This window comes from Hyperolius riggenbachi, chromosome 11, assembly GCF_040937935.1.
Source record: "Hyperolius riggenbachi isolate aHypRig1 chromosome 11, aHypRig1.pri, whole genome shotgun sequence".
Lineage (NCBI taxonomy): Eukaryota > Metazoa > Chordata > Amphibia > Anura > Hyperoliidae > Hyperolius > Hyperolius riggenbachi.
The window spans coordinates 96845630-96859799 of NC_090656.1; the positions used below are offsets into that span (position 1 = coordinate 96845630).

The following is a 14170-nucleotide window of genomic DNA, read 5'->3' on the forward strand; positions in this document are numbered from 1 at the left end:
ATTTTATTTGCCCATTTGTCCCGGTTATTACACCATTAAAATTATGTCCCTATCGCATTGTATGGCGCTAATATTTTATTTAGAAATAAAGGTGCATTTTTTTCAGTTTTGTGTCCATCATTATTTACAAGCCTATAATTTAAAAAATATTAGTATTATAACCTCTTGACACGCATATTAAAGTTCAGACCCATAGGTAACTATTTTGCTTTTTAATTTTGTAATTTTTTTCTACTTAAAAATTGTATTTGAGTATTTTTGGGTGTGTGGGAGGTAAACAGTTAATTTTAAATGTAAAAATGTGTATTCATTTAAAAAGAAAAAATAATGTAGATGTAGTTTTTACTATTTGGCCACAAGATGGCCACAGTCAAAAAAATTATTTTTTTTAATTTTTTTGCTTTCTGTAAGCGTACTTACAGGAAGTGAAGAGGGGATGTGTAACAGAACAATCACGGCTTCTCCATAGAAGCCAGTGATTGTTCTAGGGCCTAGGTTCTCAATGTGTGGTACGCGTACCCCAGGGGGTGCTTCTGATGGTTCCAAGGGGTACTCAGGCTTAAAGAGACTCCGTAACAAAAAATTGCATCCTGTTTTTTATCATCCTACAAGTTCCAAAAGCTATTCTAATGTGTTCTGGCTTACTGCAGTATGTTCTGCTATCACCATCTCCATCCATCACCATCAACTTATCTCTCTCTTGTCAGACTTGTCAGCCTGTGTCTGGAAGGCTGCCAAGTTCTTCAGTGTTGTGGTTCTGTGATGCATCTCCCCCCTCCAGGCCCCTCTCTGCACACTGCCTGTGCATTATTTAGATTAGGGAACCTTCTCTCTTATCTTTTACAAGCTGGAAATCCTCCTCTGAGCTGGCTGGGCTTTCACATACTGATGAATTACATACGGGCAGAGCTGTCTGCACTCTGCAGTAAGAAACAGCCTGACACTTCGGTGGAAGATAGCTGCAGGGGGAAAGAAACACACAAATTATCTCTTGAGATTCAAAAGGAAGGGTGTATACAGCCTGCTTGTGCATGAATGTATTTTCTATGTGTGGACATACTGTACATCAACCTACTTCCTGTTTTGGTGGCCATTTTGTTTGTTTATAAACAAACTGTTTAAAACTGTTTTTAACCACTTTTAATGCGGCGAGGAGCGGCGAAATTGTGACAGAGGGTAATAGGAGATGTCCCCTAACGCACTGGTATGTTTACTTTTGTGCGATTTTAACAATACAGATTCTCTTTAATAAACTTAACCAGGAATAACAAATTTAGAGTTTTAGAAAATGATAAATCTTATTTAAACAACACCAAATTAGTGTTTTAGCTAATTAAAAGCAATAGTAAATGTTTGGAAAGTGTTTAGAACCAATTATCATGTACTACGATTAAATATAAATATTATTCAAGGGGTACTTATAATAATGTTTACTATGCTAGGGGGTACTTGGTGAGTACAGGGTCTTAAAAGTGGTACATACCAATAAAATGTTGAGAAACACTGTTCTAGGGGACTTAGATCAATGAATGGTAACTGCTTTCCCATTCATTGATCTCTGGGCGAACGGGCGGCCTGCGGACCCCGACGGTTGCAGCCATGCGGCTCCGTTTTTTTCATGGACATAGCTCCTACGTCCAGCGTGCATATTTAGACGTAGGAGCTATGTCCTGTGGGCTAAAGTGGTTAAATGTGCAGCTATGTTTTTTTTTTTTTTTTCTTTTTCTTTGGACAGCAGGGGCTTCTGTGGTATCCACTAGGGCTGCATGATTTTAGGTAAAATTTATTTATTTTTTTTTTTTTTTCAAATTGAGCTTTAGCGCTAAATTCACAATGCCCCCAGTATAGTTTAGCCAGGTACTGCGGCGAACGATTGCTTAAGAGCCGGGCAGCGGGGGGCGGTTCATGTGAAGACTATCTGGTGATCGTCAGTGTCTGCAGTTTTCAGAGTGCCCGCTGTCTGTACGCTTGGCCACGTGGTCCGCCTACCGCTGCGCCGAGGAGCTATCCGCTCTGTACAGCTCCGCCTACCGCTGCCGTCATTCCATCGCTATCCAGCGATTGGTGAAGCTGTGTGCCGCTCGCTCGAGTGGATCCGCTGCCCGGCTCATTAACAATAATAAATATTCACTGGATCTCCTCGGCGCAGCGGGAGGCGGGCCAAGCTTACAGAAAGCGGGCACTCTGAAAATCGAGGATACTGACGATCACCAGATCGTCTTCACACGAACCGCGGTTTCGGTTTAAAACCGAGAAACCGCGCAGCCTTAGTATCCACCCATGCACTTCATTCTTGTTTAGTGTTTTATGTATCGTAGATTGAAATGCCAGAGACTTTTGTAAGTCTTTAACTGACACCTCCCATTGAGCGTTCTGTGCTGTGCTCTTGCAAACATTTACAGCATGGCCACTCCTAGGGAGAGTAGCAACAGTGCTGAACGTTCACCTTTTTATAGACCATTTGTCTTACCGTGGACTGATGATCAGCAAGGCTTTTGGAGATACTTTAATAACCCTTTCCAGCTTTATGCAAGTCAACAATTCTTCTGAGAGCTCTTTTGTGTGAGGCATCATTCACATCAGGCAATGCTTCTTGGGTAAAGCAAACGCAAAACTGTTTTTTTATTTTTATTTTTTTTATAGGGCAGGGCAGCTGTAAACACCTCCAATCTCATCTCATTAATTGGACTTCAGTTGGCTGACATCTCACTCCAAGTAGCTCTTGGAGATGTCATTTAGTCTAAGGGTTCACATACTTTTTCCACCTTCACTGTGAATGTTTACATGGAGTGTTCAATAAAAACATGGAAACATTTAATCATTTGTGTGGTATTAGTTTAACCTCCTTAGCGGTATGGACGAGCTCAGCTCGTCCATTACCGCCGGAGGGTGCCGCTCAGGCCCTGCTGGGCCGATTTGCGGCAAATAAAAAGGTGCACGCAGCCGGCACTTTGCCAGCCGCGTGTGCTACCTGATCGCCGCCGCTCTGCGGCGATCCGCCGCGAGCAGCGGCGAAAGAGGGTCCCCCCAGCCGCCCGAGCCCTGCGCAGCCGGACCAATCAGTTCCAGCCAGCGCTAAGGGCTGGATCGGAGGCGGCTGACATCAGGATGTCGGCTGACGTCACTCCGCTCGTCGCCATGGCGACGCGAAAAGCAAAACAAGGAGGGCCGCTCATCGCGGCCCTTCTTGTTACTTCTGATCGCCGGAGGCGATCAGAAGTGCGCGGCAGGAGTGCCCTCTAGTGGGCTTTCATGCAGCCAACTTGAACTTTTATAAAAAAAAAAAAAAAAAAAACCTCCCGCAGCCGCCCTGGCGATCTTAAAAGAACGCCAGGGTGGTTAAGCAGACTCTGGTTGTCTATTGTTGTGACTTAAATGAAGATCAGATTGCATTTAGGACCAATTTGTGCAGAAATACATCTAATTCCAAAGGGTCTTGCTACTGTAGTTTCCTAGCATTCTGCTGAGGCAGTTTTCATTAGAACTGACTTCTAAAAAAAAACATCATAAAGCTTCTTCTGAATTCTGTTAATGCAGGTCCAAACACTACTGAGTCACCGCGTCTGTTATTCAGTATTATAAATCAGTGCTCACTTTGCTTTACAATACCCCGATTGCAGTCACAGACCCTCCCAACCCTAAAAACAGGAATTAATTGGGCCACAGGTCCTCTGCATGCGGGTCCAGACACACATGGCATTCTTCAAAGCTGCATTCCATCTGTTTCCACCATGCCATCCAACCCTCTCACGGTTGATTACATTTGAATTTTTGCTCCTGGGGTTGCAGCTGAAGCTAGATGACCTTGCATCCTCATTGCTTAAGCTGCATGGCCACATTGGGTGACTGATTGCCTTGAAAAAGTTTGGGATACTGAGCGAGGCACATGGGGGAGGCACCAATTTTGTGACTGCACTGCACATGTGAGGCAAAGTACAGACGCCCAGTGTGGCGTAAGAAGTGAGATTGCTCGGGCACTGTAAAACACTGCAGATGGTTTGGACCCCAGGCTCCCGAGGAGGAAGGGTCATCTAGCCTTGGCTGTATCCTCATGCGCAGTACTGGTGAGATCTAAACAGAAATGTTTGGCAACTGTTGCTGTAGCAATTCAGTTTAGGCTACGGACACAGCCTCACAATATCAGGGCCCTGGCTTGTATACAATGGAATGCAGCTTTGAAGGATGCTGTATGAGTGTCTGGACCCTCGTGCAGCGGACCTTTGCGTGCTTTGATTCCTTTTTTTAGGGTCGGGAGAGGCTTTGACCCCTATAAAGGGTGCAATGACACTGTTCACTCGATTTTGTCAAAGGAAAAGTTTTGTAAGGCAAAGTTAGCTTTGATTTATAATATTGAATAACCTGGCCTGTTTCTAAAATGTGTAGTTTCTATACTGCCAACTGTGGTTTAGTGTATTTAATGGGGGTGGTGCCTCCTTGGTAATATTACTTTACTGTGCCTGTCTCCATTTCTAAAAATGTTGTGATGCTGTTTAAAATTACAGCATGTGGGGATTTAGAAATAATTTAACCACTTGCCGACTGCCCACAGCCGATGGGCGGCGGCAAAGTGGACGCCGAAAGGGCCGCAATACGCCCATGGGCGACGCGCGTTTCCCCGGCAACTGGCTCCGCCCACCCGCGACGACAACCCGCCGGCCGTTCAGAAGCACCGGCGGGTTGTTAACCCCACGATCGCCGATACAAAGTGTAAAATACACTTTGTAATGTATACAAAGTGTATTATACAGGCTGCCTCCTGCCCTGGTGGTCTCAGTGTCCGAGGGACCACCAGGGCAGGCTGCAGCCACCCTAGTCTGCACCCAAACACACTGATCTGCCCCCCCTGCCCACTGATCGCCCACAGCACCCCTCAGACCCCACCCCCCAGACCACTGTTTGCACCCAATCACCCCCCCTTATCACCCATCAATCACTCCCTACCACTATCTGTCAATGCTATTTTTTTTTTTATTCCCTAAACTGCCCCCTGGGGACTCCTGATTACCCCCCCCCCCACCCTGTGTACTGTATGCATCTATCCCCCCTGATCACCTGTCAATCACCCCCTGTCACTGCCACCCATCAATCAGCCCCTAACCTGCCCCTTGCGGGCAATCTGATCACCCACCCACACCATCAGATCGCCTGCAGACACCGCCATCAGATCACCTCCCAAGTGCATTGTTTACATCTGTTCTCTCCTCTAAACATCCATTAATTACCCATCAATCACCCCCTGTCACCACCTGTCACTGTTACCCATCAGATTAGACCCTAATCTGCCCCTTGCGGGCACCCAATCACCCGCCCAAACGCTCGGATTGCCTTTAGACCCCCCCCCCCCCTTATCAATTCGCCAGTGCATTATTTCTTCCCTGTAAAAACCCACTGATCACCTGTCACTGCCACCCATCAATCACCACCCCCTGTCACTGCCACCCATCAATCACCCCCTGTTACCACCTGTCACTGCTACCCATCAGATTAGACCCCTATCTGCCCCTAGAGCACCCAATCATCCGCCCACACCCTCAGAACGCCCTCAGACCTCAGCCCTGATCACCTCGCCAGTGCATTGCTTGCATCTATTCCCCCCCACTAATCACACCTTGAGACACCCATCAATCACCACCTGTCACCCCCTAGCACACCTACCCATCAGATCAGGCCCTAATTTGCCCCGTGTGGGCTCCTGATCACTCGGCCAAACCCTCAGATCCCCCTCAGACCCCCTTCCGATCACCTCCCCAGTGCATTGATTGCATCTATTTTCCCCTCTAACCACCCCCTGAGACACCCATCAATCACCTGTCAACCCCCCCCCCCCCCCAGCACTCCTATTTATCAGATCAGGCCCAATACAACCTGTCATCTGAAAGGCCACCCTGCTTATGACCGGTTCCACAAAATTCTCCCCCTCATACACCACCTGTCACCAAAATTTGCAGATGCTTATACCCCTGAACAGTCATTTTGAGACATTTGGTTTCCTGACTACTCACGGTTTTGGGCCCGTAAAATGCCAGGGCAGTGTAGGAACCCCACAAGTGACCCCTTTTTAGAAAAGACACCCCAAGGTATTGGAGTATGGTGAGTTCATAGAATTTATTTTTTGTCACAAGTTAGCGGAAAATGACACTTTGTGAAAAAAAAACAATTAAAATCAATTTCCGCTTACTTGAGCAATAAACCGTGAAAGCTGCAGTGGTCTGAATGGAGAAAAAGGCTCTGGTCCTTAAGGGGTAGAAAGACTGTGGTCCTCAAGTGGTTAAATTACACTTAAAGAGGAACTCCAGTGAAAATAATTTAATAAAAAAAGTGCTTCATTTTTACAATAATTATGTATAAATGATTTAGTCAGTGTTTGCTCATTGTAAAATCTTTCCTCTCCCAGATTCACATTCTGACATGTATTACATGGTGACATTGTTACTGTGGGCAAGTTATGTAGCTGTTTCTAGCTGCTCTGGCTGTTACAGACAGCTTTAAACAGCCATTTCCTGTCTGTGAACATTGTTACATTGTGGCAGTTTGCCCAGAGTACTGCCGTATTCAGAGCCTCTTGTGGGAGGGGTTTCAGCACAAAATTAGTCACACAGCGCCCCCTGATGGTCTGTTTGTGAAAATCATTCTATTTCTCATGTAAAAGGGGGTATCAGCTACTGATTGGGATAAAGTTCAATTCTTGGTTGGAGTTTCTCTTTAACTGAAACTAAGAGAAAAGATAAAATGTTCAAACTGAAAAATGGTATTGTTTTCTCAATGTATTTAAATGTGCTCATCTGAATTTGATGCCAGAAGCACACTTCAAAAAAGTTGGAAGGGGCAACAAACGATAGGAACAGTTTTGCAGTGCTAGAAAATGGTGCAATGCATACCACTTAACCCATATGTCTACAGTACAGAATATGAAAAACTTCAGAGAATCTGGAAATCCTCTATCTAATGCCTGGTACACACCATGCAATTTCTTGTCAGACTAGTCGATTTTATTATTTCTGATAGGTTCAATCTGACTTCCGATGGTTTTTCTGATTTTCCGATCACTTGTATAAATCAGAAAAATGATTACAAATCACATTGGATCTGTTGGAAATAATCAATTCGACCTGTCTATCTGACGGGAAACGGCATGGTGTGTACCAGGCATAAAGGGCCAGGATGAAAGCCAGTATTGAATTGCCAAGGATTTCAAGCCTTTAGGCAGAACTGCAGTAAAAACGTGTAATTTTGTAGTAGAAATTGCTGTTGGGCTGTGATTTTGGTTTTTCACCTAATCGCAAATGTACCTGCAGAATTTCTCCTGTTTGCAACTAGGTGCAGGCCCTGTTCTCACTTGAGTTAAACGGTCCATTCCCGGATCAGAAGGGAACCGATCTAATGTTAACCTATGGATCCGTTCACATTCGTCTGCTCGAACAGATCAGTTCCAGCAGAACGGAAACAAATGCTGGAGCCCTGCATCGGAGGCAATTCGAAAACGGAACGTTTCTTCAGACTAGTGAAGAAACAAACCGTTCTAAGGGGCAAAATTCACATTGGGGGGAGAGGGGGGGGGGGGGTGTATGGGGAAGCAGCGGAAGGTAAACAGAGTGAAAAGGATCTTATCAACCAGTAATATAATCTCTCTGAGCATCGGGGGTGCGGCGAAAACACCACTTCCGTCGTATCACGCCGTACCGCATCAGTATGAAAGTCTCCATAGACTTTCATTGTACTGCGGTGGGGTGCGGTAAATTTACCACACCGCCTCAGTGTGAAAGGGCCCTAAAGGTGACCACTAATGATATAATCTTGATTTTTTTCAATCTTACCACTTTTATGTAATATGAGGGACTACCTAAGAATCCTTTTAAAGTACTGTATATGCACTCAGTTTTGCTTTCTACTACTGTACATAGATTCGATAAGATTATACAGTCAAGGTTGTATCATTATTGGACTACTTTAGATTGTTGTGACACAACACAGCATTAAACATGGCCCAACTCATTTTTAAAGCCTTTTGCTGGCATCAAATTGCAAGTATTCGTATAATTCTTACTCAAGTACAGGGTTTGTTTTGGATTGTATTTTATTTTTATGCAGTGTCCCAACTTTTCTGGAAATGGGGTTATATACAGATAAAGCTGCATACTCTTTGCCCTTAGGCTGCACTGTCATTTGTGAGAAGCGCTGCTTTTGTGGGCCTCAGCAGGGTCCCAGAATTTGTATTTTCCGGTATGAAATTTTTCAGCCACATCTCCTTGCTCCACCAGTCTATCCGCTACATCAGTGCAAAGGTCAGGCAGTGATCACCTGGAGTAGAAGTGGGCATGCAGTCACGTGTGAAATTGTATTTTTATCTGACATTAGGGATGTACTGGGACTCAGGAGAGCCCTTGCAAACTGGCTGTCCTGCTATCATGGTAAAGCTGTACGATACGCAACCTCCATATCTCTCCTTATTCAGGCTTCTATTACGCCATAGATTTTATAATTGGAGTATTAAAAAATGTCTTTAACAAATAAGAGGGATATACAAATCGAAACACATGAAGCAATCTTAACCTCACTATGATTTCTTTATCTGGCTTCCAGTTGACATAGTGGTAACCTTTCCACAGTTTACTCAAGGGATGGTTTTCAAATGATTGTGTGAAGCGCTGCAACTGAAAGCTGTAGTAGGAATGATGCAAGGCATTGTTTATAGCAGTCCTTAAAGGGCACGGAGCACCCATTACTTACGGGGGCTGCTCCTCTAGCCCACCGTCCATGTGGAGTGCACCATGTTCAAAGCTTCAACCTGTGTAGCGCACTCCTGGCCACCTCCATGCATGCCACAATGCACTCCAGAAGATATAGTCCATAGATTCAAATTTGGCGGGAGATTTATTTTTTGGAGAGGTTCATTGTAAAAAAAATAAATTATATACAGTATGTTATATTTCCTGGGGTCTCCGTGCATGTTAAAGAGAACCCGAGCTGGGATTTAATTATGTTAGTGGGGCACAGAGGCTGGTTGTGCACACTAACACCAGCCTCTGTTGCCCCAATGTGTGCCTCCAGGACCCCCCTGCGCGCCGCTATCCCCTCCGCAGTGCTAGCAACACACAGCGTGTCGCCAGCACAATGTTTACCTATGCGGTGTCAGTCAGCGCCGCTCCCCCGCCTCCTCTGTATCGGCGCTACCCGCCCGAGTCCCTTCCCTCCCTCTGATTGGAGGGAAATGACGCAGGCGGGTAGCGCCGATACAGATGAGGCGGGGAGCGGCGCTGACTGACCCCGCATAGGTAAACATTGTGCTGGCGACATGCTGTGTGTCGCTAGCACTGCAGAGGGTATAGCGGCGCGCAGGGGGGTCCTGGAGGCACACCATGGGGCAACAGAGGCTGGTGGTAGTGTGCACAACCAGCCTCTGTGCCCCACTAACATAATTAAATCCCACCTCGGGTTCTCTTTAACCGATTCAGGACTATCTGTAGTTGAATTTACGCTGCACTTGTGGCCGCCTAAGCTTGATGCAGCATAGCTTTAATGCCGACTGATCCTGTGCACAGGATGCAACAGCGCATCCCCACCTGAGGAACCCCACCTGAGGAAAATGCAGTCTCTTCAGTTCAGGTCTATATGTTGCAGGGATAAAAGCTCAAGTTTATGTGTACATTTACATTGGGAAATTGCCTGTTAATCTGTCGCAGGAACCTGTTAGCAGGGGCGTTGTTGCAATATAATCAATACATAAAGGTCTGTCCACACTCGTGCATTAAAGTGGATCCGAGATGAACTTTTTCACATTGCATAATTGTGTTCCTTTCCTATTGTTTATAGGGCATTCCTCAAGCCAAATACTTTTTTGTTTTTGTTTTAATACTCTCCTATAAACTAAAAAAGCCACGCCCACAGGTTTTCAGAGAGCCAAGGCACTTTCAGACAGTAGCAAGGGCTCATGGGAGCTCAGCCTGGGCAGGAGGAGGGGGAGGTATTACTAGCCAGAGATTTCAGAGGCAGAGGGGAGGAGGGAGGAGGAGAGGGGATTAGGATTTTTTGCTCAAGATGCAGATAAGCCTGCCTCTGTGTAATGTTTACAAACAACATGGCTGCTGTCATTGTATCACAGGAAGAAATAATCATATTCTATTAAAGCTGTTTGCAGATAGATTTGCTGTGTAAACTATCTAAACTATAGATAAGATATATAGACAAGTACTTGTTATATTTAGTTTTTCATCTCAGATCCGCTTTAAAAAAACAAATATTTGCCAAAATCAAAGGAAATGCATATTAACTATTTACTCAAAATCAGGCAGTATATCTACCCCCCGCAGGAGGATTGTTCTTGTTTGAGGGGCGTAGATATATGTACCTCCCCGTCTCGCCTTTTGACATTAAAAACATACACTTGTTACTTCCTGTAATGCCTGTATGTATTAAACACTACACATTAGGTATAAACTGAGGGGGGATCTCTATTTCCAAATGAAATTTTGTAGCCATACCTTGTAGTAGGGATATCATTTAAATTTTTGTAATAACCGGGACAAATGGGCAAATGTGTGGCTTTTATCCACAGTAGCATGTTTCTATTTTAAAACTGTAATGGTCGAAAACTGAGAGATGATTTAAAAAAAAAAAAAAAATCTTATTCCCATTAAAATGCATTTAAAATAAAATCTTAGCAAAACGTACCACACCAAGAAAGCCTAATTGGTGGTGAAAAAAATGGATGTAGATCGTTTTGTTACAACTATTGATAGCGGTTTTGGCGAATGAAAGGGAGGAGCGTTGAAATGTGAAAATTGCTCTGGTCCATAAGGGGGGAAACCCCTCAGTGGTGAAGTGGTTATTATGCAGCAAAGTACCGTATATACTCGCATACAAGCTGAATTTTTGACCCCCAAAAAGGGGGTCAAAAGTTGGGGGGTCGGCTTGTATGCGAGTCTCTATTGTGGTGGTCCGCGGCGCCCCCCGCCCGCTCGCTCCCTCCGCGGCCGCCGCTGCTATTACCTCTTCAGCCGGCGGCCGCTTCCTCTACTGCGGGTGCCCCTCTCGCTCTGCTCGCCGTGTATCACAGCAGCGCGCCCGGCGCTGCTGCTGTGACAAGGCAGGAGAGAGCGGTTCCCCTGGTAACGGCCGTTACCAGGGGAACCGCTCTCTCCTGCCTCGTCACAGCAGCAGCGCCGGGCGTGCTGCTATGATACACGGCGAGCAGAGCGAGAGGGGCACATGCAGTAGAGGAAGCGGCCGCCGGCTGAAGAGGTAATAGCGGCCGCGGAGGGAGCTGCGGGCGATCACTATACTGGCTAAACTGGGCACTATACTTGCTATACTGGACACTTTACTGGCTATACTGGCCAGTTTACTAGCTATACTGGGCATTATACTGGCTAAACTGGGCACTATACTGGCTAAACTGGGCACTATACTTGCTATACTGGACACTTTACTTGCTAAACTGGGCACTATACTGGCTAAACTGGGCACTATACTGGCTAAACTGGGCACTATACTTGCTATACTGGACACTTTACTGGCTATACTGGGCAGTTTACTAGCTATACTGGGCATTATACTGGGCACTATACTGGCTATACTGGGCACTATACTAGCTCTACTGGGGCACTACCTACCAATACTTGGGCACTATACTAGCTATACTGGGCATTTTACTAGCTATACTGGGGCACTACCTACCCATACTGGGCACTATACTAGCTATACTGAGGCACTACCTACCCATACTGGGCACTATACTAGCTATACTGGGACACACTGGGGGGGTCACGCGGCCTGCACCAATCCAGCATTTCCTACCCCCGGCTTGTATGGGGGTCAATCATTTTTCCCTGTTTTTTTTAGGTAAAAGTTGGGGGGTCGGCTTATATGGGGGTCGGCTTATATGCGAGTATATACGGTAACCATTTTCCGGGACATCGGATACCATCTCTGTGGATCTCCCACTTTACTGTCAAGAAGTTTCTACAGGAGCCAGCCACCAGTTATTTTAATGTTCTTTATTGCAAAAAGTGGACAGTGCAAAAAGTGTATTAATACAAATATAATTGCTCAGCCTACCATTTTTATATGGATAAGCTAAAGATGTAAAAGGCCCATACACATGCCTGATTAATGCAGGCAATAACCACTGCCTCAACCAATAGTCAGCGACCACTGACCCCCAACCTCTAAGGCAGGGGTAGGGAACCTATGGCTCGGGAGCCAGATGTGGCTCTTTTGATGGCTGCATCTGGCTCACAGTTAGGGGTTGATTCACTAAGCTACACAGCTCAAGCAGCACAGCTTAGTGTGGCGGTGCAAGTAACATTTTCAAAGTAGGCATGTTACTGCTATAGCATGCACTACTAACTTACTCGCACTACCCCAAAGCGAATGGCTGCTCCAATTGTCCCACTCTGGACCCTGTCAGGTCCAGTGACTTTGTAGGACAAGAGCCCTGAACTTTGATTGGCCCAATAGTCTGCCTATCAAGTGACAGGCAGCCTATTGAGTCAATGTGCGGGGATAGAAAGTGAATCGACCCCCAAGTCAGCTAGCTAATTGTACAAGCTGTTAGTCTGTATTTCTCCTGTCTGGCTCTTGGGGAAGTTGCTGAACCCAAGAGAAGCTGAAGACGCGTCTGACACTTCCGCTGCCCGGAGGATCAACTGTATACACATCACCATGGCAACAGGGACGTGAGCCCTCTGCTGCGTATGCACACTGTGCCAGTTTGAAACATATTGTATGGCTCTCACTGAATTACATTTTAAAGAGAACCCGAGGTGTGTTTAAAGAATGTTATCTGCATACAGAGGCTGGATCTGCCTATACAGCCCAGCCTCTGTTGCTATCCCAAACCCCACTAAGGTCCCCCTGCACTCTGCAATCCCTCATAATTCACAGCCGTGCTGTGAGGCTGTGTTTACATCTGTAGTGTCAGTCTCAGCTGCTCCCCTGCCTCCTGCATAGCTCCGGTCCCTGCCCCCGTCCCTTCCCTCCAATTAGCAGGGAGGGAAGGGATGCAGGCGGGGACTGGAGTTCTGCAGGAGGCGGGGAGAGCAGCAGACTGACACTATAGAGATAAACACAGCCAGCTCTGACAAGCCGTTTGTCAGCAGCGTGGCTGTGATTTATGAGGGATTGCAGAGTGCAGGGGGACCTCAGGGGGGTTTGGGATAGCAACAGAGGCTGGGCTGTATAGGCAGATCCAGCCTCTGTATGCAGATAATATTCTTCAAACCCACCTCGGGTTCTCTTTAAAATATGTGGCGTTTATGGCTCTCTCAGCCAAAAAGGTTCCCGACCCCTGCTCTAAGGGATCCACCTGGTGAATCAAGAGTCTCTAGATTTTTGATAGTCTAATCCTTGTTTTTTTTATTTTTTATTTTTTTTGTTTTTGTTTTTTTTATTACCCATACACCTTATCCCTCACTTTTGGAAGAAGCATCTCAGCCAGGAGAGCAAACAAAAAGAAAACTTGGGTATCCAGATCCCAGTTCTGCTAATCATGTTGGATATGACAGCACTGTGTAATGTTGGAGAGCTTTATTGTCTCTCTCCCTGAAGAGTTATTTCTCTTTTCTCTTCTTAGTGTTGGCTTATGGAGCTACTGGAGCAGGGAAGACCCACACCATGCTTGGATCCCCTACAGAACCTGGCGTCATGTACCTCACAATGATGGATCTCTACAGGAGAATGGAAAGCCTGAAAGATGAAAAGATCTGCAATGTGGCTGTCTCTTACTTAGAGGTTTCTATCTGCTTTTATATTCAGTTTATCCTTTATCTTCACAGAGGGGCAAACCCGAGTATGTGTGTTTAATGTAAACTACTCACAATGTATCTGACAATGAAGAGTTCTGCTCTGGCCTCTCTGAGTGATAGTCGGTGAATCCTGCTTGACTGGTGGAGATATTTCTTTGATATAAAACATAATGTGCTTGTTACAAATTTTTCTTTTGTATTGTTACTTTCTTGGGGTTTTACAACAGCAAGGATTCTCTTTAGCCTTTTTCTTAGCTGTAATCTATAATGGAGCATTCATTGGTGCTTTACATCAAAACAAAAATAAATGTATTTGTGAAAGTCATTCTCTGCTCTTCTGCTTATTCTCATTCCACTGAAGATTTACATCCTTATTAGCACAGACAACACATTGTTGGAGAGGAATGTGATACAGTAAATCACATGGC

The 14170-nt window shown here is 45.5% G+C and overlaps 1 protein-coding gene across 1 annotated transcript in view; it reads left to right on the forward strand.

Moving 5' to 3' along the window:
- The window catches only part of KIF18A (kinesin family member 18A), a 189645-nt gene that overhangs the window by 21670 nt on the left and 153805 nt on the right, over nt 1-14170 (forward strand). Inside the window, exon 3 of the mRNA XM_068261422.1 lies at nt 13571-13728. Coding sequence (XP_068117523.1) covers nt 13571-13728 — 158 coding nt within the window. The remainder of the gene's footprint in view (nt 1-13570; nt 13729-14170) is intronic.